We start from the raw sequence: 25,699 nt of genomic DNA on the forward strand, positions 1-25,699 counted from the left end.
ACTCAGTGCACCTCGCATCTCGAAGGCTTGTATAACTTCCACCAGCTTCAAGTGCATATGGAGCGTGTGGCCTTTACAGGCTATAACAGGAAGATAATGGGGTAATGAAATACTGGAGAGGTGGCACTCTGATAAATATGGTGTTACCTCTATGTAAGGACTCAACAGGGAGGGACAGTGTGAGTGCAATGTTCTTTAAGGTGCTCCAATGCTTTCTGCTTTTAAACCTTTAACTCCAAGCTATCGCAGGCGCAATTTGCATTACTGTAATTACGTGACAGATTGTGCTTTTATCAGATAAAACACCAACGGTTTCTGAAAGCTGAGAAGTTGCGGGTCAAAGCCAACGTGTGGTTATTACGGTAATTTCTTAGTGCATTTCGTTTAGACGGTGACAGCATTTTTGGGGCTTAAAAGCGCAAAAATCTGAAACCACCCTCCAGAGTGGAATACTTGAATACGCTCCGCCGTAGCATTTCCGTCTACTCTGCCAAGACGCAAAACTCTGCTCAGATCTGCTGACGTTGCGTACGTGTTTACGTCACACACATGCGCCAGTACAGGGAAATACCCAATCGAATTACACATACTTTTGCGTCACCGTATGCACGCATTTCCTCCCGAAAACTCTCGTCAAAGCACGGAATAAAAAGTGAAGACGCGACGCCACTTTTACATCTTCAGACCGCCATCGTGTAAACGTAGCCTGACTTGAGCTGTTGCAGGAAGCCGGCAAATCAGCGTCTTACACAAAATACACAATTTTAGCATTCAGTAAATTGTAAAAAAAAAAAAAAACTGCCAGATATTGAAAGTTATTCTGGAAAAATGGGCAAAAGCACTTACTCACTTTTTTATTCTTAAGTGTTAAAGGGTTAAAAGTAAACCAAACGCATTGCATTTTACTTTTTTCTACACCATTCATTTTTACGCCCTTTACTGGTTTGATGAGTCTATCGTTGAACCCTTATTTAAGTAAATCTTATTTTCTCTGTAAATAATTAGTGATCAACTCTGTCGATAATCACTCATTTGGTTTTATAAAGGTTTTTCATAATCTCAATCTTTAGTTTGTGGCCAAAACAAAAGAAATGTAAGGATATTGGGAAACAATTTTCTGATGTTTTAGCACCAACAGATGAATCAAAAACAAAATCTTTTGAAATGTCTAACTAGCATTTTAATAAAGTGGTCTTTCATTCAAACATTTTTGTATTTTCAACTGTTATACTAGAAACTGTAATGTACCAGTACCAGTCACCAGTAACTGAAACCAGTTTTCACATCAATGGCGCTTTTTTGTAATACAGTTCTAGCTCGGCTCGACTCTACTCAATTTGACATCGGACACTTTGTTTTCTCTTACTTCATAGTACCTTCTCGACGCGGGCAGGGTCGTCATACCACAGCTGCACGAAACTGCTGTGATGTCATTTTTTCATTTTTTCAGTAACTGAATCATGAGAATCAGTTTATTTAAAGAAAACCTTCCAACAAACCTCTGGGGTAGACGCCAGGGTCCATGAAGGTAGCCATGCTGAAGTTGGCCAAGACGAAGCAGAAGACCAGGCCATTGTAGAGAGGCACAGCGGGAGAGATCACTTTAGTCAACCAGGGGCACCTGCAGAGACACACATGAGGGCACAGGTTTAGGATGACGCTTCTTTCTATCATGTCACAGAAACACATTTTAAAACCATCACAGAGTTTTTCAGTTTCTCCAGTCTAAGTAGTAATAATTATGACATTGTCAGTCTCGTTTGTCCTTTTCATGCTTGTAAGTCTTAGATCAATACTTATAATTAGATTACACTCAGCAGGGAGACAGTGGACGTCAGAGAGCCTTAATATTTTATAAATATATTGAACCCTTGTGCCACTGATGTTGAAGAAAATGATATCATGATATACAGTATATTGTTTCTGAATTATTGCCCAGTCTAGTCAGGATAATTAGTGGTAGGATATCCTGATTACTGAAGTATGACGGAAAATCCCATTATAGTTTCTGTCTATGATGGATTAAGGTGTAGTTTCAGGTGTGGTTCTTTAGTGAACAGCCCACATCTCTGCTGCATGAGCAACCGGCTCAATTGTTACTCATTTAAATCCCACCAACATGTTACTGATCTTCTCAACTGCCATCACTCACACAGTCTGCACTCAAACGTCAACACACTGCGCTCGTTCCTCATCATTCAAGACTCAGGTCTCGCAGCCTCCACAACGATGAAACACCTCTATCTATCTGTAATATAATATATAATAATCTATAATATCTGTATCAGGAGATGATTAATGATGTCATGCGCGGCACCCGACTGTGCCCAGAGATCATCTTCAATCCATACGTCCTCACTCCCACCCCACCCTCTTTTACTTTGAATAATTTAGAGCGGTGGCTGCAGAGATCCACCAACAGAGAATAGAGAGGCGCTACAGAGATGATTTGACCAGCGTGCACTGGTTTGAGTGTGGGCTTAGTTCATTCTTCCAATATGTGGAGATTCCATTGCCCACAAATGTCAAAGATGAGGAAGGAAAGGCGAGCAGCTGACCACAAACGTAGTAGTGTGGGAGTCGACAGCATGGGAGGGAAATGTGACTGAGACTGAAAGCCTGGTTAAGACCACAGACTTTGGTTACCATAGACTGCTCATCAACACTGTGCACAAGCCACTTTTACTGCTTGTGTTACCATGATACTTCAACAAGGATAGAAAAGCCTCCAGCTCATCAAACAGTTTAGACCTAAAGAATCGGGCTGAAGGAGCATTTGCTGCCAAGCGTGCTGTAATATAACGAGTGTGGATCTGTCTGAGTTTAATTGCTGAAAAGAGCTGGAGATGATGCTTATCTCACAGAGATTATTTAAAAGATATGTTGAAATTTACATTACAATACAAACCAGATTATTGTCTGAGGGACGTGTAAACAGTTTGCACACTCTGCATAACAACAAGTTGCTGTGTTAATGATGTATCTGCAGTTAACAAGGTAAATAAATATAGAAAATACAACACACAATCAAGGTTATTATAGTGACTAGTTGATGACTAACTGAACATTAATTGTGTGTTTATATAACTAACTAAAATAAACTAAAATAGTTTTTCATCTTTGTAAATGTAAATACAGTAAATAAATTTCATACATAATCCTTTTGGGTTCATATGAAGTGTATTTATATTTTCAATTTTGAAAGGTTGTATTTGAGACAAAAAATGGTGGTGTATTTAGAAGATTCAAAAACTAATACAAACTGAACTAAAACTTAGTATTTACAATAATAAAATCTAGCAAACCTGCTCTAAAAACAATTTTAAAAACAAAAAGTCAAAATGAAATTAAAACTAAAGAAAAATCTGAAAATCTGTTCAGGAATATTCACAATAGATCAATTCGCTAGTTTCTTCCGAAATGCAGATTTAAAACTGTAGTGCAGAACTTTTAAATACATGCGCATTCAGTTCAAGGATGCAGCGCACAAATAATAATAATAGCAGAACTCATCTTGCATCTGCTTTACACCAATGAGACACAGTTATTTCATAAAGTACAAACGTCCAGCATTAGCTCAGGGACTGAGAGACTTAGCCTCAGGGAGCTGATGAATCCTCAGTCACAGCCGTAATACAGATGTCTGTCTTTGAGTATTAAGATTAAGGGAAACACTTTGACCTCCTCGTGATGGTAATCCAGCTCTCTCTACCAAAAAGAAAAAAAATCAGGACACAAATCCTCTGAAAACCTGAGTGGATTGCCAGGCACCCAAAAAAAGATGCAGGCCCCGAGTCTGTTGATTAAAACAAATGTGGTTGGACCACTGTGGAAATCCTATAGAGGGAGGGCAGAAAATCCTAATTAGGTACTTAATGAAGAACCTAAATGTTTTTTTTAAAGTGGTAGGATCGATCTGTTGGCACGGTCGCAGCTCTAAAACAGTCACATTTATCATAAAAGCCATCTACAGAACCACTACACATCCCAAAGCAATTCAACTCTTGAAATCTTCCTGTTCCCTCCGCACCTTTTGAATTGGAGTAGAAAAAGCAGACGTGTCTTTGAAGTTACTCTTTTATCTGATCTTTTAGTAACTCTGGGGCTGCTGGTGCTGCTGGGGATCAAAGAGGAAACAGAGACATTCAGAGAACAGACACAGAGGACGTTTCCATGGACAGAAAGTCAAGCTATGACTATATTGTTCAATTGTACTGCAGTCCCAGTATACATGAGCTCGTCATTTATATAATAAAGTGGTTCTTCCTTCACTATGCTCGATGGTGAAATGCCCCCTTGAGAAAGCATAAAATCAGTCGGTACAACAAATGTCCTCATGTGGATTTCTCCATGTGTTTATCACCGTTTACAGGGTTCTTCTATTATTTCTCGTTATTAGCTGGAGTTGGGAACGCGAGCAGAGCACCCAGGCCAGCTCGAGTCCAACTGAAGGTAGTAATTTGACTCCCCATCGCATTATCTGGATGCGGGTTGCGGGGGCAGCAGCTTCAGCAGGGAAGCTCCCATGACACTCCTCTCCTCCAGCTTCTTCCACCAGTTCCTCTGTGAGTACCCTAAGACACTCCAAGGCCAGCTGAGAGATATAATCCCTCAAGTGTGTTCTGGGTCAGCCCTGGGGCCTCTTACCAGGGGGATGTGCCTGGATCACCAGGAGGCTTCCTTACCAGATACTCGACCCATCTCAAAGGACTCCTTGACATGGAGGAGCTGCGACTCTACTGTGAGTCTCTCCCTAGGATGTCCAAGCTTCGAACCTTGCTACCTTGCAGAGAAAACCAATTTCCGCCGCCTGTATCCACAATCTTGTCCTTTAGGTCATGACCCACAGCTTGTAACCATACGTTAGGGTCGGACCGGTAGATTGAGAGCTTTGCTTTCTGGCTCAGCTCAGCAACCACAAAGGAGCACTTAAATATCTGCATGACTGTAGACGTCTGCCAGTCTTCCTCTCCATTCTTCCCTCAATCATGAACAAGGCCCTGAGATACTTGAACTCCTCCACTTGAGGCAAACACCCAACCTGGAGTGGGCAACACCCCCTTTTCCAACAGAGAACCACGGCCTCAGACTGGGTGTTCAATTTAGTACCATTTCAGTCAGACTAATATGTTGTATTTTCATGTAGCCACACTGAGTTATAACAACATTTATCACGCCGTCCAACTTCAAGATTCACTTTTTATTCAGTGAGTCATCTGCAGAAAACCTTCAAGAGCTCGTCTCGTCATTCACAGTGTGACAAAAACTCATCCTCGTAACACTGCGATGCTTTCGAGCAAGAGTGATTGACAAGTGTAACGTTAGACAACGCTGTCAGTCCACTGGGAGCGCTTACAGTAATATATTCAGCACATGGTGGGTATGTCATCCCATTGATTAGTTCATTAAAGATGTCAGTGGGACAAAAATGGAAGGCCTGTCCTGTTGCACACCGCCTGCTGAGATCCATTCCAGCCATCAGATGCATTTACATACATGTATCATGATTAGAAAATAGGAATCAGTTCCTGCTAGGAACTTACTAAGAGTCAGGGCTCAGCTTCAGGTTTCCAGTCCTGATCTGCATATAATCCTAAGAGAAATATTTCACAGGTGGCTGTCAAAATTGTTTTGCTCTTCACACGATTCATGAATGCCAGCATTAGTCACTACACAACCCCTCTGGGACCTGTCAGTCTCCGGTGAAAACAAATACCTGAAGCTCTGCATTTACACACATAGGGCATTTTGTATTCTACACACACACAGCAGCAGGGCTGTTGTCAGTGGAGACAGCAGTGATGTTTGCTGGAGGCGCAGAAGCAGTGCTGTTCACGGCAGGTCATGCCAGAAGAGCTGCGTAGATTGATCGTCATGAGATTCACTTCCTTCTCTTTCCCTCCTTGCATTATCTATTGTTAGAGCTGTGCTGTGACTTCACAGAAATGCAGATTCTATACACTGTGTTGTATATGCTCACGCTCTGTGAGACCGCCATCACGAGTTACCACAGGCAAAACAACAAACAATTCCAGATCATTTGGTTTAATTCATACAATAAAAAAAAAGCCGAAACCATTTATCATGTGATATTATTGCCTAGAAAATATGATTGGTAACTTACAAAACAGTAGCCAATTCATAAAGGACACACAATCGATTAAATAATGGTTCTTAAAGGTACAATCAGTAATATTGCATCATATTTTATAAATTCCACATGTCAATTTGATAAATAACTAGTAGCTGTTTAACAGCTAACGGGGTTAAAAGCTTATTACTAAGAAATGCTTAAGTATAAAGTGTTTACACAGCATGAGTGACTCAGTCCCCTGCTTCTAAAGGCCCTGGTTTACTTCTGTGCACTTCCGTAGTATCTAACTTCACCATCGGATGGTAGTACAATTCTGGACGCAGGGAATAGGACGCATTCCTACCAAAGAAGAAGAGAACGATGCTACAGCTCCCTTAGGCAGCTGCATTTAATCTCAGGATAATTAGCATAAGAAGTCTATTTGATATGTAATAATATGTGCTTCCACATGCTTTGCATTTTACATATTCATCGCTGACTTTTCCATTGTCTGTTGGGAGAGGACACAAATAAGTAGCTTCAACAGTAAACGACATCCCCCCATAAATAAGTAGTGATTGTTGTGTGTGTGTGTGTGTGTGAGGCTCATGTTTAATGGAAAGGCTTCACTCCAAATTTACATTAATAGCTGAAATGCACTAAGAACATTAATGTCTAAAATTTGATTTGCGAATGCACAATACATTACCATTGAGATACAAGTGAGTCAGAGGATTAAAGCTTTGTTAACGGGGAAACATAAATTCCCTGCAGAGTCCCTTAATGTGGTTAAGCTTTGTGTGCGAGCAGATACCACCAGCTGAAACTCACTTGGTGATAAAAACAAACATTTCCATATGGGAGAGGAATGAGGTCATGTGTGTGCTTGTAAGTGTGAGTGTGTCAAGGGGAAGGGATTAGCATCACCTTTCTTTTCATCACATTACTTTCCTTTATCCTCCTACTCTCCATATGTGTTGTTAAGTATAATAATAATAATAATACACACTCCTACACATTTGATCCACCTCTCCTTTCATTGCAATATATTGAAGCACAAAACTAATAGACACACAAACCACAAAATAAGCCGAATAAAAATCCCCAGCATTGTGTGCTCCAGTAAAACAAATAGTGATCACTGAGACTGAACTGCACCATTTTTGTTGCATAAACTCTGCTCTGGATCTACCGGTCGTCTACACAACCTCGGAGCAGAGGCCACCATTTTGGATCATCATTTTTTTACAAAGGACAAACTAAACATCTAAAACTAATAAGCCTTACCCTGGATTTCCACTGGACGCGTTAAAAAACGCGCGGTTTTTAACCGCGCCGCATCGCTATCGATAGGTAGCAGTTCTATTTTTGCCGTTGCCGCTGCTGAACATCGTGAATTCCAACAGAGCAGTTCGCACCAGACAGGAAAAGCGACACAGAATCAAAGTAAAACATTTCCGCCCCCCTTTCAAAATAAAACACAATACGCAGGTCATATAGCCTGTCACAACCTCACATCAACATTACGTCGTGACCAGCGCTACCTGGTCAACAGTCAATTAATCGGAGCGTCTCGGAGAGTCATAATGTACGATGAGAGACTGATTGTTGAAGTGGAGAAACATAAAATTATTTATGACAGTTCTTCCACGTCAGAGAATGAAAGAAGCTGTGTTGTTGTTGTTTCCTTTATACACACAGTCTATCGTGGGATCTCGCGAACTCGCGTCCGTTCAAGATTATCGCGCGATCTTCCGTGAATACCGCTGGCTCCCAAGGCACCGCGCCGCTGCCTTAGCGCGCCCGGTGGGGATTGACGCCGGGCAGAGGACGAAGCAGAACCGCAATGCTGCTGGTCCGCGGCTGTAACGCGTCCAGTGGAAATCCGGGGTTATAGTGTCTGTCTGGCCTTCTTTTTGCTTATTGTTCCCATAAAAGGGCCAAAAGATGTCAATTTTTCTGGAACACTTCCAACTTTCAATACCAAATGAGTGCATTAACAACAAAAAAACACTGTAGTTGCAGATGAAGAAGAGATTTTGCATTTTAATTTTGAAATTTGAACAGTATAAAACATTATTATAACTATTATACACTATAATAGAATTTTTCCCATAGCACAAACCGTCACGTAATTACACTAATGTAAAGAAACAAACGTGACGCCGCCGTGACACTCGGTTAAAACACTTTTGTCACCTAATTTCTCTAATATTAAAAAATACTTATTCCATTTTACACCATAGTTGTTTCTTGTTTGTAGTAAACTCAGAAACTGAGGTAAAACTCAGATTAAACACGGTATGTAAATGAAATAGTATTCTGGATGAAGCATCAGTGTGTGTTGTGTTTGCTGGTGTGATGACACACGTGCTGGCCTCCTGTCAGGCTGTCCACGGGAAAGTGCCATAGGTCAGTTGGAATAAATGAGGCTTACTGGGCCAAAGACACAGGCTTAAAAAGACAAGTGCAGTAAGTATGTGTGGGTATTTAGATCGCAGTAGCAAGGACAGTCACCTCTGCCCATTTCAAATATGCAACTCTGTCGAGCCCAATCTGGATATTGGCCTTTGTGCACGAGTGGGTGGACTAACATGGACTCCCCCTGCATTAACAACTCGTAGGACTGCTCATTTAGTTCCAGGCTGGTATGTAGGGAGGCAAAGCAGAAGTTGGCTTGCCCTGTGTCACATTCCTAGCCACTCTTATTCTGAGCACCAAGCACTGCAGCCTGTATATGTGTCCCCCTGTCAAGGACTCCAAAAGTTATGACCCAAAGAAGCGACAGACTGAGTCTGTTTCAGCAGCAGCCTGTTTTCAGTGGACAGTAAATACAGCGTCAACAAGGAAACCTGGCAATCTTTTGCAGCTAGACACCTATATAACTGTCTCCTAACAAATCGTCTGTCCAGAAACGTGATATAATACCAATAAATAAGTTTGTATAAGTGTATAATCACTTGAAAAGGGAAGATTTTTTAGCTTTGTGTGTACTGCTTTGTAGAGGACACCGAGCTGCCACGTTTCTACAGCGGCACGATCAGACAAACAAGCCAAAGCGTGTGTTTTCTGATTTGAAGCAGAGGCTTACTGCACAAACAAAGAACAACATGTTCTCTGGTAAAGACGGGGTCACCGTAGTTCTAACAATACAAGAAATTCAAATGGCTGTTGATTCAGTAGTGTAATTAACATTCTGGCTTAATAAAGGTTGCAAATCCCCAGTAAGCTGTCTAACGCATCTTACTGTTCGGTTTATTCTGGTAAATGTAAAAATGTTAGCTCAGGCCAAAACAGAGGGCACTGTTGCCAAACACTTAACAAGCAACTGGCTGCTCAAGACTCAGCAGTTCTACAAAGAAGAAGGAAGGAGGAAGTGAGAGAAAATGATCTGAAACCTGATGATGTTCTCCAGAAATACAGCAGATGGTCGAGAGAGAGAGAGAGACACACACATGACAGGGAGCCTTTACTGTGCTTTACTAGTGCCCTTTACCCTAATCTACATCTAAATCTTAGTAATATGTGTCTAATGTCTAAAAAATCTGATTTAATACCATAATGCATAAAATCTTACAGATACACTTTTATGTATCCGTGCACGCTGATCCATCCACACCAGTGAGGTTAGACCAATTCTCCTCTCACTTCCTGCAGGAAGTGGCACACACAAACACGAGTTGTGAAGACATTCAATGACATGATGCAGTCCCCAGCTCCAATCATTACCTAACCTGAAACTAAACAAGCCAAAGATATTGTCCTCACGCGTGTACACTCGTATCACTGTGATTAAAGCAGCTGAAAAGGTTGCTTCTAAACTGTTTGGACAACACAAAGACAAAACAAAAATTCAAATGGCAGTAATGACTTCGCGCTTGTATCAAGACCACGTGAGAAGCCGTATTTTGCAACCTCAAGCAGTTGTAGTAATTACGATGGAAGCGGTGGAGAAAGAGCAGCAACCGGGTGTTGTTATGGTTCGAGGGTCTTTATTTTCAAGCCCATTTCCACCATATTTCCTTCACCTGACTTTTCACCTAACCAAATTGTGACGGTGTGTCTATACCTGATTATCTGGCAGAAAACACGCGCGCTCACATCGCTCTGTGTGCAGCCATGTAGCGTCTCTGCAGGCGGGTTTGGCGTGTGGCCTGTTGTTGGATTGGCTGCGTGTGTCTGCCTTCTGCTCCTGGTGATATTTACTGTACAACACTCACCCACCTTTGAGTAAACAGGATGGTTAAAAACCTGTAATGTTCACAACTCGAGCAGGTCTTTCCTGCTGATCTCCTCACCTAACCAAGACACACGCCAGAAAATGTAAAGCACCACAGCAGTGACGATGCAATCCAACCTTGGATATATTAGAGACTAGTAATGTACTTTAAGGGCCACTTTTTTATTAATTTCCAGCTATAAATGTGTTATTCGATCCTCAGATAGTGGATCTGAGATACGAGTCTCATTCCCACAACAACAGTCGACTTCAAAGAAAATAAAAGCCCTAGTTTACAGTGGGATAATGGATAAAGCTGCGTTAAGAGATGCTCCATCCATGTTCAATACATAGATGTAATGCACTTTGTTCTCCATGTTGTGAATAAATAGAGAAATCTTGCACTTTTCACTGTATGATTGTCTTGCAATATATTGATTATCACAGAATTGTTTTATCGTGGAATTATTGGTATCGTGGATGCATTGTATCGTATTGTGAGATCCCCCGTGATTGCCAAACCCTACTACTGACTACTTTTTTTTAATTCTTTTTTTTTTTTATGTGTCTTCCAAATCACAGCTGATATACAAAGACTGCAGAGTCGTGCACAACTCCTGACACAGCTGGTGTCACACCATGACAGATTCTGTTGTGCGTTTTAAATCTGAATGATTGTCTGCCTCTGCAGAGCCCATCAGCCTGATGAACTCTTCATCATTCAGTTTAATGTACACACACACTCAGCCTCTGGCTGCTTCAGCAGATGGATGACGGAACACTTGGCTGCTATTAAAGTAAAACAAAGGGAGACGTCCAACACGTACTCCTCCCTTGCAAAGAAAAATACTACCAGAGGGTAAAGTTTTCTAGGTATTAACCTGAAGAAGACCCTAGCTTATGATGAATTACTGCTCTGGTCAGTCTGTCAGTGAGAGTCAACCATCAGTCATCTCAGGAGGACGCAGCACAACAGCAGAGCGTTGAATCACTCTGAGCAGCCTGTATCCTTTAAGACACCACAAACAGACTAAAGACTCAGTCATTACAATCCCCTCCTACTCCCTACACCCTCAGCACCTCCTGTTGTAGGTGACAGTCAGGAGGATGAGGAATGTTCTGATCCAGTCTCCTTAGAAACATTTGTCCTGATGTGTTTTCTAAAAAACAGAGGTCTCAAAATTGCAGCCTATATATACACTCAACAAAAATATAAACGCACAAACATATATATAAAAATAGAATGTCATGACAGTTGCTCAGATTCTTGGTGTATTTGTTTATGGAATGATTTGTTTTGCTCAAACCCAGTAGTCCAGTGTCACTATGCCACTCCTATTCACTACAAACGCAGATTGAGTATTTCAACTCACGAGAGTCGTGGAGCATGGCAGAGTGGTGGTCAATATGTGTGACTGGTACACAGACACTCCTTATGGTCTGGTCAATAAAAGGGCACACCAAAATGTGGACTTTTGTCACTCGTCAATATGCCACAGATGTCACAAATCATGATGGAGCGTGCCATTGGCATTACTCCATGACTTTTGTTTTGAAATTGATCCTAATGCTTGCAAATTAAAGCCACTTTATTGATGAAGTTGTACTGTTATTTTTGGATAGTTGCACGTTTTTCTTTGTGCGTTTATATTTTTGAGTGTATATATATATAAATATGTTTAAAGGTTTAAACTGTTTTCATGTTTAAACTGAACATGAAAATAAATAAATAAATAATAATACATGTATATGTACATATATATATATATATATATATGCCATTTTATTAGGTACACAGTTTAACTAATCAGCCAATCACATGACAGCATCTCTGAAGTCAGACATGTAGACATGATTAAAAAAAAAAAGAATCTGCTGAAGTTCAAACTGAGTATCAGAATGTGGAAGAAAAGGGTGATTTAAGAGACCTTGAATGTGGCATGGTTGTTTTTGTATGATGGGCTCGTCTGAGTACTCTAGAAACTGCTGATTTACTACGATTTTCACACACAACCCAGACATGGTTGTTTTTTTTGTTTGTTTGTTTTTTAATACAGAGAACAGCCCCAAAAAAGAGAAAATATTCAGTAAGCAGCAGCTCTCTGGGCAAAAAATGCCTTGTTGATGCCAGAGGTCAGAGGAGATTGACCAGACTGGTTCAAAACAACCAACAGTAACTTATATAACCACTCGTCTGGTTCATCTCATGAATGTATTTCATCATTCTCTTAAATCAGTCATTCACAGACATCTTTTCAAGCAGTTGAACTAAAACTGAATGAATAACAAAGGCATAAAATCAGGTTGTGATGCATTTACGAGTGTTACTGATCACATGAACTGTTCAGTTCACTTGTGTCAGGACACTGTGAAAGTGAACCAGCGTGTGACACTGAGGAAGCTAAACTGTGATGATTACACCTGTGATTTTCCTGACTGTAACCTGTCAAATGGCTGCTCTGCAAAAATGTTGAAAAAGTGTTATACTAAATGCACAGATTTGATTTTTAAAAATGGGTCTCCATATAAAAAGCTCGAGGAACACTGTTTTCGATCTAAAAACACACAATCTGGAGCAACTTTGTTTTGATGGTTTTGATGGTGCAAGAGTTAATACAGTACAAAGCAGTGAGCTCACCAACACATGTGATATTAATGGAGATAATGGTTTGCACACATGTGCGCTACTTTTGGACCATAGCGGAAAAAGGGAGGGGTTCTCGCTCAGTGTTGCCGGTTTGGAACGTTACCGCACTTAGATGCTGCTAAATCCTACACACTGGTACTTTAAATGTGAGAGATTATTATCACACACAAAGATTTTTCATTTGGACAGATCTGGCCCTGTCCTTGACCTCCAACAGATTTGACATCATGGTTAAAAAAAAAAGAAGTAATTATTGGATTTTCAAGACAATATGGGATATTCAGAGTCAGAGTTGGAATATGAAATTCTTAATCCTAAGTGATTGTCCATATGCAGCTTAACATGCTGTACTTTACAATCCAGTGCAGCTGATGACAGATGTGGAAAGAGATTGAATCCACAGTCAGACTCTATGACATACAGTATATTTAGTATGAAAGACCATGTTGACAGTGAGACAGGCTGGGCCAGACCATGTACAGTAAAATATATATATATATTATAAATGCTCTGAAAATGCCCCAGTTTACAGAGTGATTTAAAATAACAAAAAAAACAACAACATGCAACTTTGTTTTTGATGAAATAAGAGACCCAGAGCCTCTCACATAATACGCCTTTGTTTAGGAAGGATGAAACACTGCTGTCTCACAGGAGTGAGTGCGTCACTTTTTATTTCTCCTGTCATTTACAATACGGCGCATTTGGACCATGTGTGTTCCGTGGCTTTGAACTCTTGAGGAAAGGTTTCTGTGGGTGTTGTGGTGGACTCCATTACAGCCCCATAATATGCCTGTATGTATTATGACAGACTACAGAAACCTGCTGTCCCACCGCTGATGTCCAGATGTGTGCATTGTCCTCAGCTCATGCCTCCCACTGAAGTAGCGAGTGTGTATTTTATTGTCAGTCAGTCACTCTGAGCTCTTCTATAACACCAAACTGTCAATAGCTTCAATCTGTTTGTGTTTTTAAACAATTTAAAAGAGCAAAACGTTGTTCGACATTTGGCAAAATGCACTTAAGAAAGATGTATGTATGTAATTCTCTGTGTGAAAGCGATTTCCCCAAAATGTCAAATCGCCCAATTAAGACCACATTTCTTTTCTGTGTAGCATTAATGAACATTCGAGCAATAATTTCCAAGAACCGCCGCAGCCAGCTGGCATGTAACGTAAAACCTAGTTAAGGTTCAGAAGTGGCTGCCAATCTGCTCCAGTCTTTGAAGTGAATGTGTCTCAAATGAATGTGGTAATGATTTATTGATGTGGAAATGCAAGCAGCAACTTTAAAGTTTCTACACTGAAGGAAAATAAAGTAAATTGACTCCTAATAACGGGGATTTAGAGGTTTAAAGAGGAACACAGAATTAAATCAGCGCGTCTTTGGGTTTGTGGAGCTTTTTAAGGCAGGATAAAAGAAATATATTGGGACCTTTCAAACTATCCTACTTCCTGAATTGAATGAATTTAAGATGAATTAACCCCAATCCCAAATGTATTTCCCTGTGCACTATGAGCTCCAGTAAAGAATATTCAGGAGGGCAACATGTCCTTCACTTCAAACTTCAATCAGTCCCACTCAACACAGCTTTCTTCCCTTTTATCAATTGTTCTTCTACATCAATTATGAGCACAACAGCTGAGGCAGGTGCTTTCATTATACATCTCGGAAAGAGCTCGTCATCACCGTCACCACATCGTCTTCTCCTTCAATCCTTCTCCTCCCTCGTGTTTAATCTCCCTCCTATTGAAGGAGCTCAATGGCTCCTTCACATCTGCAAGAATCTTAATTGTATATTGTCAAAGGCATTTTTTATACAGAGAAAGGGGGGGGGGGGTTGATCTGGGTCAGCAGCATTACATAAGAGTGGAATGTTCATTCACAAAGTGAAAAAAGGCAGGATGGGAGGTCTCTTGGGAGTACATCCATGGACTGTATATGACAAATGAATGAGCTGCTACTTCTCACTTCATTTATAATGTTAGTTTAAACATGTTCCTGAAGAATTAATGGTCTTGATTATAGCGACAACAAACGATTCTCTTAAATAATTGATTTTCTCGATTAATTGAGTAATCTTTTGGTCCATGAAATGTCATAAAATGCTGAAAAATATTGATCAGTGTTTGATCCGGAAATGACGATGCTCTCAAATGTCTTGTTTTGTCCACAAACTAAAATGACTCAGTTGTAATGACTTCTTTGTTATATGGAGCATAGAAACCAGACAATATTCACATTTAAGAAGCTGAAAAAATGCAAAAACTGGCTTTAATTCTTTAGAAAACACTCAAACCGAATATCAAAATAGTTTACGATTAATTAAGTAATCCATCAATAATCGGTTAATCGTTTCAGCCCTAGTCTTGATCTCTAGTTTCAGGTCTTCTTCAACAGAATGTAAATAATTGTAAATAATTATTTTGTAAATAATTTGTCCATATAGCACATGGCAACACATGGATGCGGACACCGGGTGAGGAAGCCAATAGGTCACATACTATATGTGCAGATGAAAACTGACACGGCACCAGATATCGAGGTTTTACAGTGAGAGTTCATTTTGCAGCTAGTAGACCTCGATCCTTGATTCTTCTCTGTTTCAATATCTGCAAAGATTGGGAAAACTGTGACAATGTGCAGTTCCTTTTCCCGCCTTTCTAAATGCACGGAAGAGATAAACCACTGACAAGTCGACACAGGCCGGAGCTCAACATTCTGCAATAGTGGAGCGAGACAAAGGGTCTTATTCATTAACTGTGCATCAGCAAGACAACACAAATTTCCCTTTCGCAACAGAGGCTGGCGGCACTAAGCAGAATCCCACCAGTGTTCTGTGGGAACCTGGAAACAAAGAAAGGGACAGACAAGAGGGAGGGAGGGTCAGTAAACTGGGCTGACCTGTCTTCAATGCAAGCTCTGTCGCTCCAGCATACAGCAAGGCACCGCTCGGGACATCATGGTGGCACATATGACTGGGCACATTCATGCTGAACACTGAGCAGCTGCATAATTGATATTACAATAGAGCATCAATGTGTTCTTACACATCAAGAACCAGTTCACACGCCACTGCAAAGTGAGCCCTTCCTAAGGCCACAGTATACTTCTATAGTTCTATAGCATATAGTCGTGGTGCCGGATATGCACTGCAATATTGCGCCCGATCAGTAGGGGTCGCTACGCAAGGTTGTTGTGCTTCTTGCTACAGTGAGCAATGGCGTCCGAGAGAGAAAGACGGTTGTTGTTGTTGTTGTTGCAGCTGAATAACATTGAAACAATGGCCGTTTCTCACATGAAATAAACATTTTCTGTGTCCTGGAACGCAGTTTTAAGATCATTTGAGGCGAGAAATTGGCCATTTAGAGTCTGAACATGTGGTTTGTGTATTAAGATATGACGTATTTATAGTTTGGCAGCAGTGATCAGCTCCGCCTCTGTGGACGATCGGTGCGCACAGTGGCCGGCACAGAGCAGCGTTACCTCGGCCGGACACTTAAAAAATATTTTGTGCAGCTGGAGACGACGCAGAGACTCTCCGACAGCCTCTCAGGCGACGTAGAGGGGTCTCCGTGACCTACGTAGAGCACTTTACGAAGAAGTGTACATTGGACTTAAGCATACAAACCTTGCTGCCAGTGGGCAAATGTAGGGTGTTGATGCTGAACCTTCAGTCACAGCGTCCACCATCCCAAAAAAGTGCTACTCCTGAAACTCAACTGAGCATCCATTCTTTACAAGGGACAATTTATAAACCTGCTGACTGAAACAGAAGATGGACGGACAGCACACAGCACACCTCTAGGCTAAAACTGGAGCCTGTGACCATGTATGGCTGCAGAGAGTTGAGGTGGCAATGTATTTTTTTAAGGGGTGGCAGCTGCCAACCTACGCTGCACTGGTATATCCCTCCCTATAGGCACAATGGATTATTCCATGTGTTGGCAGTGTTTGGGAGGTCAGAGTTCAAAGGCTGAAGAGCTGAAAATGTAAATTACTCGTAGGCAACATGCAGTAGTCATAATAACGAGGATAGATTTATTTGGACCAAGCACCATAAGTACAATAACTATGTTCATATAAGTGTATAATCACTCAGAAAAAATTTTTTTGCAGCCTTGACATGAGCCTTTAATATGTATTTTGCGCACAGGCCCTGCTGTATGGAAGCTGGTACCCTGCACCTCCACGTTTCTAGGGGCCATGTAGTTCCCTGATGTGCTTTGGAAACGGAGGGGTGACCTGAGGAGTCATCTATTTGTTACAATTTGCAGTCTGACCATTACATGTCACTTAATTTCTATACAAAAAACCATTAAAATGTGTTCTCTAACATCAACAGGTATGTTTGGTTAGCATTACCTAAGAGGAAAAAGAGCATTTCACTTGTGTTAGCTGGTTTGGGATATCACTTAAGCCTCAAATGTATGCCCCTGCAAGCCAAACCAAACTTTCCCTCAGGGGCAAGTTTTACTTGCCAAGCACACTGGCTAATATTAGCATAATTGGCAAGTTCACTGCAGCTGATAAAATCTGCAGACACAGTTTTACTCAAGAAAGGAAGATGGCACGAGATGAAAAGCTTGTTGCTTCTAAAGTGGCTGAGAATTCTCCGTCACTGATATTAATGCAATAGAGATTTATTCATGGGTTAAGTACCAGCAGGGTTTAGGGTGGCGAACATTAGGATTTCCTGAGGCAATTCTGAACGTGCCATGAGAAGTTATTTGCTTTTACATGTAAAATGTGGAATATAAGATCAATGATTGCTGAAAGAAACAGCCAAGGGAAATTAAATGAATTGGCCATTGGCTCTTTGAAAAGCCAAATCAATTTTCTTTAGTGGTATTCGCACAGTTAACTTCTTAAGCGCCTGCTGCTGATGCTGCTGCTGCTGATGCTGCTGTTAGCCTATTCCCTTTATTAAGGGGATTCCTCTGGATGCCTGTCCTCTGACACTCGGCTTGCACCATCTGCCCCGCTTGCACCGGGGACTTTATTATGGCACTGACAACCCCGTGAATTGTACCTCTTAATGAAATTGTGGGGCAATATGTAAGGTCTGATCCGCTTAGAAGTCCTTCGAGGTCTTTTTTTTTTTTCTTTCCCCCTGCAGCCACATTAGGAGAGAGCAGCAGGAGCCGAGCTGGAGCCATATGCACAGATAAACACTCATGTCAGGTTGTCACTGATTCAATAAGAGCGACTGCAGAGCCGCTCTGCTGGGCTTTTACAACAACAACATATTTATAATGGCGTGGGATTTCATTACCGGATTGTTAGGGGATACCTGGGCAGATCGTTTGCCGAAAAGGTTCAACATCGTGAAGGTGAATCGCCAAAAACGATGGAATGAAGACTGATGGCTTTCAGTGAGATGCATTCATACTGTGAGAGTACGGCTCAGGGGAGGGATAAAGATTTATCTGCTGTGCAGGACAACACAGAGGCCAACATCGACCGCATGTCTCCCTTTTGTTCCTCTCTTGCAGTTTCACTACAGACGCTACAGCGGCAGACTGTTTCATTCTGGGTGATGTTAACTGGTCCGTTCACGGGACGCTAATGAGAGAAACTGATAATAGCTGGTGTTTGCTTGAAGCACTATTCAGCCCATTTAGAGCGACTCTAGCTGCTGTTCTGTGTTTAATGCGTTTCAAAAAGACAGATTCTATCTAAAAATACACATGCTAACCCAATTATAGGTGGAGTACAGTCATCTGTGATTTAGGCTGTTTGAAGCCAGCCAAAAAAAAAAGAAAAAAAAACCTTGAGTAGGCTGGGTGGGGCTAAACCAGTTCTCTGAAAACAATTAGAGCTGGAAGCACTCCAAAGAAACAGTCAGAATTGCATATTTTACAGGATTTTGATGTATTAATTATTTTAAATGTGTGCAGATTTTAAATATACTTCAGTGTAATTTAAAAGACTATGCTTAATGTGGCTAAAATCTGAAGAATAAAAGGCTTGTATATATGATTGGAGCAGAAAAGCACTGAGGATTTACCTCCTCGTGCCAGATAGTGTGAGTCCACACGACTGTGTCCATACACTGTGTGATGTTCTGCAGTGGTGGGAATCCAAACGCATCCCTGACCACGTAGAGGAGTCGCCCTCATCTCATGCCTGAGTCCACATGTGCATCCTTTTATCAGGTCTCTGAGGAAGCTTTTTTTTTTTGGATACAGGGTTTCTGCATGTTGTCATCTTTTCCAACACTCCAGTCCACCGCACTTTAGGAACTCGTCATGAAATTGAATTTAGACATGTGTGCACATGGACAGGACTTTTTTTTTTTCTTCTTTTTTTTAACTAATTCATGGCTACAGCACAGTTCAAAGTCATTTTAAAGCTCATATAGAGTGGTCCTGTTGCACATATATGTTAGTTGGGGAGGTCTACTTACATACTTTAACTTGTTTTTATGGTCAAAAATCTCCTAGTTGCTGTAAACTTTTATTTTATTTTATTTTACTTTGTTTACATCTGTATATCTAGCTCTTGTTTCCTCATGCTGTATTTCTTCTTACTTTGCACAGAGCATCTGGAACACAAACAATTTCCCCCCGGGGATTAATAAAGTATTCTGATTCTGATTCTGATTCTGATAAACGAGCCGATAGAAATCTCTCTTTTCTAATGCTGTCCAAGCCGCGATGTTTCAGACTGAAATCTCACACCCAGAAGACAGAGTGTGTTGTGATTGGCCAGCCAGTGTAGAGCCTTCCCAACTGCCTTGTGATTGGCCAGTACCCGGAAGTGACATATTCAGCACCCGCTCTCAGAGGCGCAGCTCCCCCCTCTGGAACGGTGGATGCACTGCTACTCATTATCAAAACATTGTTTTAACAATGTTTAAAAATAGCTTCTTCACGACTCCCCGCCGCAGTCCCTTTTATGACTTTGACCCGGAGTCAGACCCAGAGTCAGAAGACACTGTCGCTCGTGAAACACCTCCACAACGGACTTTATTCTTCTTCTGCGGTTCAATGTACGCAACCGGTAGTGCCCGGACTAGTGCCCGGACTAGTGCCCGGAGCAGGAGGATCTGCTGTTCAGGAGAACCGCTGCTTACGTAACTGGACCGGGTTTTTTCAGTGATCTCACTAAGCCCGAGATTACAATAAAACACAGCGTTCTCAGCAGTGGCTGAACTGTTTGTTTTGAAACTTCAGGGCTTCGTAAACAAGGTAATGACGCAGATACACACTAAAAAAACAGCGTAAATTGGAACTTCTGGTCTAGGTCTGTTTTTAAAAAAACAAAAAAAAACATGTTTACTTGTACTTGTCCCATGTCCACCAGTGAAAATTCAGTTCGCCCTGATCTGGCTTGAGTTTCCACCACTGTGTGTTTTGGCCAGAAGTTTACATCAGCTCTGTAAAAAGTATGCTATCAAACCTGTGTGGCACAGTAATAACCTGTCAGTAAATCCAACAAAGACGAAGAATGCCACAGAGTAAACACTGCTGTAGCTGTCAATAGCCTTAAAAAAAATACATATTATAATTCAGTCCTGTAAGTTAATATTCGCTATACATTTAAGAGAGAAGAAGCTGTGACACTCATGCCAACATTTACGCAGCATTTCACCTCACTGTCGCCTGCCCAGCCCTTGTGCCTCTATAATTGCCTGAGGAATAATTTAATCAAGTTTCCGGCGTGCGTTTTTGTTTCATCACATTTCAGAAGCAGGTTCGCCCAGGTTCAAAAATCCCATGTATACCCTCTAATGCTACTGTGAAAGAGGCTCTGGTGTGCAAATCAAAGGCATGTTACTGGTATTCGCTGAGGAATGGAAGAGTTTAATCCAGTTGGTTCAGGCATTTGCACCAGCAATTTACTGGTTCCAAGCCAGACACAAAGTGCTCATGTACACTACAACCCTACAAGAAAGCATCAGGGCTCTGGTTCACACCCCGGCAGCCCTTAGGACCCTGGGTGTGATGGGCAAACATCGGCGCTCAACCGAAATAGAGCTCTGCTTCCGACTAATCCCAGATGAACAGGTGCTTCTATTTAAAAAGGACCAAATCCTCTCCAATCCACCCGCTGTGGAATCTGAGCTTCTTTTCTCCTCTCCCACTCTCCACAGTATGTCTTTTTTTTCCGCTCTATTTTCCCCCCTCGGCCTTCTCTGGATTACGGGAGCCGAAACAAAAGCCTTGAGCTGTGGAAATCTGCATGAGGAAAACCATTTAACAAGAATTTTCCCCACCCTTCCCCTCGAGAGAAAGAGCCAATGTGCTTGACTGCGATATTTACGCTTGTCGTTCAAATTATTTTCATATAGTTTAAAACATAGGTTTCGGCTTGTGAACAGAGGATTCCACTCACGACCAATATGGGTGCAAAGTCATATACTGTATATAGAAAGAGAGATGTAGAGAATAATATGTGACAGGCTATGAAGAAGCCAAATTAAACTCCTCTCCAAAACACAGACTTGGCAAATTAGCAGAATGGTGTCAGTCTGTAAATCAGCTATAGGAAAATGTGTATTTTCTTTTTCCAGTCAGGCGAAGTCTGAGATGGCAGAGTTGTTACCAACTATCTGCACCATCTGCACTCGTTCTCCTATTGTGTGACGCGGAGTCATAACAATGTAAACAGCGGAGAGTGGAGATTTCCTCGATCCCAGGACTCAGGAAACATCTCAGAAAGAGTTCACGTGGAGTGCTGAGGCAAACGTGGATGACATGTTTGTTATTCTTGACCTGCAGAAAAAGTGAGAGGCCCACAGGCAGCGTAACACCTGGCAGGGACTGCGTGACTGGACAATACGGTGCAAGTCTGGCTCTGACAGCAGCTTCAAGACCGATTGATTGCACATTCTAAAAGTAGAATTGTCATGGTAAAAGCAAACTACGGCAAACTTAGACTCTCATCAAAGCCGGCGAGTTTTAGCTCTAATTATAATTTTCCCCCCAAGGGCCAGAAACCAATTTGTCTGTTTTCAGTCGCACCACGTTTCCTCTGTCGCACTGACAGAGTGGCTCAGGCGCTGTTTGAAAAACTGTAATGAAAACAATTTCTTTTTTTACGAGCCAGTGGGGTCCAGATTCAGCCATGAGGAATGCAGAAGGGGGTAATCCTTCCACTCCTATTGCTGTAAGTGTATGGGGAATCCAGAGAGCGAGCAGACATGAATGCTGTTGTATCAGTCTAAATGTGTTATGTTGTTGAAGGAGAATAAGGTCGACAGGCCCCTGGGGCTTCAGTCTGGAGAGCCCAGCTATTCACACGAGCGCAATCACAACCTTTTCTAAATATGAATTTTTGTACGACCTGTGCAGTCTTCGCTTTTGTTGCCAATACAATATGTCATGAATGGGCTGCGTCGCAAGCCTCATAAACATACAAAAAGAAGGAAAAGCCTGGGGGGCGTCTGCGCGTCCGACAGTGTTCCTGGCTTTCTTAAAAGAGCTGCTTTTCTTTCTGTGGCTTGACCTGATGAGTTCACCAGAAACAGAACACCACACGGTTTTTTTTGTGCTGAAGCTCCTGGTGGCAGATGTTATGTACTTACTATATACAATATGTTTGACGCTTATTCACAGCACCCTGGAAATCCCTCAGACAACTGACTTTGTGTCAATGAAGTTCTCCAGTAAAACCCACCAAATATTTGAATGAAGCGACTTAAAACAGCTCTGCCGTGCTGCTTCAAGTACTGGAGACACATGATATATGAGCCACACAATCCACTCTGTGTAATAAATCTGTGACTTTAAAAGCTAAACAATTGTCAAAGCACAGTGTAATGGACACTCTGAAAGAGACGTGTTAGGAGTTAGCTAGTAGGGTAGAATTTTTGGGCAAAGCTACATTACATTATAGGGATGTGAATCTTTGGGTGGCTCACGATTCATATTCTTAGGGTCACGATTAGATTCAAAATCGATTCTCGACTCAATCGATTCGATTCATACGATTCTCGATTCAAAAATTGATACAATGCATAGTAGTTGAGGCAAACTATGGCATCAAAACAATACAGTTTGTATAAGATAATGTGATACTGTGATCACACAAAGGCCAACTTAAGACAAATGTTAACATTTATTCATTCAAAACATAAATAATAAAAACTTACGTACTGTACAAAAAAATAACTTAAATAAATAAAAATAAAAAGCTAAAAATAATAGAAACCTAAAAATATATATATATATATATATATATTTTATTATTATTATTTTTATTTTTTTTAAATCGATTTTTAAGTTTATGAATCGATTCAGAATCATGGATGATTAGAATAGAATTTTCCCCCACCCCTATTACATTACATTATCATTTAGTTTTATCCAAAGCGACTTACATTGATCAATTGTCACATCTGAGAAAGCCAAGTAGCATCAAGGGCCTTGTCTTAAGGGCCCACACTTGGTATTAGCTGACCTGTCCTAACTGGGATTTGAACCGCAGCCCTCCCAAAGTCTGTGGACTATACCACTGAGCTATACCAGCTGCAACAAGTCAAGCTGAGGCAAAATTAACCTTTTTAACGAAACAAATGTACTTTTTTTTTTTTTAGCTGGAGGGCACTTAAACAAATGAAGTGGTCCATCATTTACACTGCTGGCTTTAAAAGGCTGTAGTCAGGTAGTTGCTTTGACTTGAACGCTAACATAAGCATGGACATGCTGGTGATTGGTAGATCTAAGACAGAGTCACATTTTCTACTTTTTACATAGGGTTTGCCTCTAAAAATGCCCTGAATAAAATTCTTTGTGCTTTGACTTGCTATGTTAACATACGATGGAGTAATTACTGTGAAACTGGGGAGAAAATCTTATCTATGATTAGCTGTGCAATCAAACAATAACACTGTCTTTATTGCTGTATACATTTGCTAACTGGAAGCCCACAAACACACAAAGACAGTGAGTCAACATTAGCAAAATGATGTGAATAAACACAAATATAGCCAATGATGACATTGTTTGTATAGCACTCTGCACACCAGAGATAAGGTTAGTAACTCAGTGTGTTTTTCCCTTTTGTTTCTCTCTGGGTGCACGTTTGCGAACGATTTCAAAAATGAAACAGACTGTCGAATGATAATTACAGTCGAGCACATCAGTGTGATTTGCCAAGTCGACATTCTGTCATAATCTAATAAAGGACTAAATGAGCGAACTTTGGGGAAATTACGGCTTCTAAGCTACAACCCCCATTCTCCGTTTTTTTGTGTGGCATCGTTACAGTGCCGCATACAGGCCTGGCATACATACTGCAGCATTTATAATAGTTTTGTTTAGAGTTTGGAAGAATGGAAAAAGAAACGTATCGGGAAAGTTTTGTTTCCGTGTGGACTAAGCTGATTAGCCCACATGATGGCGTGTGGATCACCACGAATCTTGAGTGCTGCCCTTTTGCTGTGAATTCTGCAGTGAGTCAGCCCATGCAAATCTGTCCACCAGGCCCCCGGGTTTAACAACACACTAATTGCGACGACCACATCAGGCCAGACACCATCAGTGTGTCCCATGACGCTCCACTTAAAGGCTAAATCTCTGACGTGAAGCTGTGACCTGAGGAGGAACCAGTGGGACGTGTGAGGACGGCAGCAGCTTCTGTGCAGCACTAATTGCCAGTCTTGATACACACAGAAGTGTGTTTTCTGAAGAAATTGCTTTGTGATCCAAATCCAGTACGCTCCAGCACTGCATACCAATAAAAAGATTCAGTGACAGCACACGTTATTGGATAGAGAGGAGAGTAGCTGCCTGTCAAAACCATAAAAGCTCACATTCAATCCAATCACAGTTGCATGCTCAGCAAGAAAACACATCTGCTGACATTATGTCGCGCCAAACAACACGCCATCTCCTCATCAGTTGCTTCTACCTCATCGTGTATTTCTTCAGAATCATCTGTGCTGTGTTTTGATCCACGTTCTTTGCCTTCTGCTGACCATCAGAAGGACACGCAGACACAAAGAGAATACAAAGAATCTTTTCCTCCACCTTGCCTGGTTTAGAAAGCAGAATGTATCATCGCTCTTGTCAGCCAACACTTGTCCCAAAACCTCCCCTAACCCTACATTTTTCCCCTAACCCTACATTTTGCACGTTCACGTGTAGGGTGCAGTAAGGGGAAATGCAATCTTTCCCTTATAATCAACCCTCAAAATGTAGTGAGCTCTGATGCGGGCTTAAAAAGAAGTGGAAGTTGGAATTACCCAAGATGCTTTGCGAATTCAGCGAGCCGGTTGATATTTTTCAACAAAGATGGCGGCCACATCTACCGAGGTACATTTTCGTTGTAATATATTTTCGCAAATAAGCATGTTACAATGTCGATTTGTGCTGGAATATGTTTGTTTGATATACATCCAAAGGACCGCTGAGCTTTGAACACTAATGTCAGAAAATAAGTGACGATTTATGAAAGCAGCTAGCTAACTAGCTAGCGAGTGGCTACCCACCGAGCGCCCCGAGAGAGCAAATGCTCTCGAAGCACCCGGCAAACAGCCGCCAGTCAGCTCTGCAGCTGATCCGCCGGCATTTTTCCTGGGATGAAAACAGTAGCACGATCCACCGCTAGAATTGTCAACATGTGATGTAGGTTAGCACGTTTGTTACGTTCACTACGCTAATTTGCATGTAGTGATGTCCCAATACCACTTCCCTCAACGAGGGGAATTTACGGTTGAGGGCACTCAAAACCAAGTGGAAATTTTAAGGGGGAGGTATTGGGACGGAGCCTTAATCACGACATCCATAGCATCACTCCGTAGGTCTCGCAG

The 25,699-nt window shown here is 41.4% G+C and overlaps 1 protein-coding gene across 1 annotated transcript in view; it reads right to left on the bottom strand.

Annotated features, from left to right (window-relative positions):
* Positions 1-25,699, bottom strand: part of zdhhc8b (zDHHC palmitoyltransferase 8b) — a gene marked incomplete at its 3' end in the record, with an annotated part of 74,442 nt that overhangs the window by 13,108 nt on the left and 35,635 nt on the right. The window contains exon 2 of the mRNA XM_083902778.1: positions 1,500-1,621. Coding sequence (XP_083758904.1) covers positions 1,500-1,621 — 122 coding nt within the window. The remainder of the gene's footprint in view (positions 1-1,499; positions 1,622-25,699) is intronic.

This window comes from Microchirus variegatus, assembly GCF_963457635.1.
Source record: "Microchirus variegatus genome assembly, chromosome: 16".
NCBI classification, from domain to species: domain Eukaryota; kingdom Metazoa; phylum Chordata; class Actinopteri; order Pleuronectiformes; family Soleidae; genus Microchirus; species Microchirus variegatus.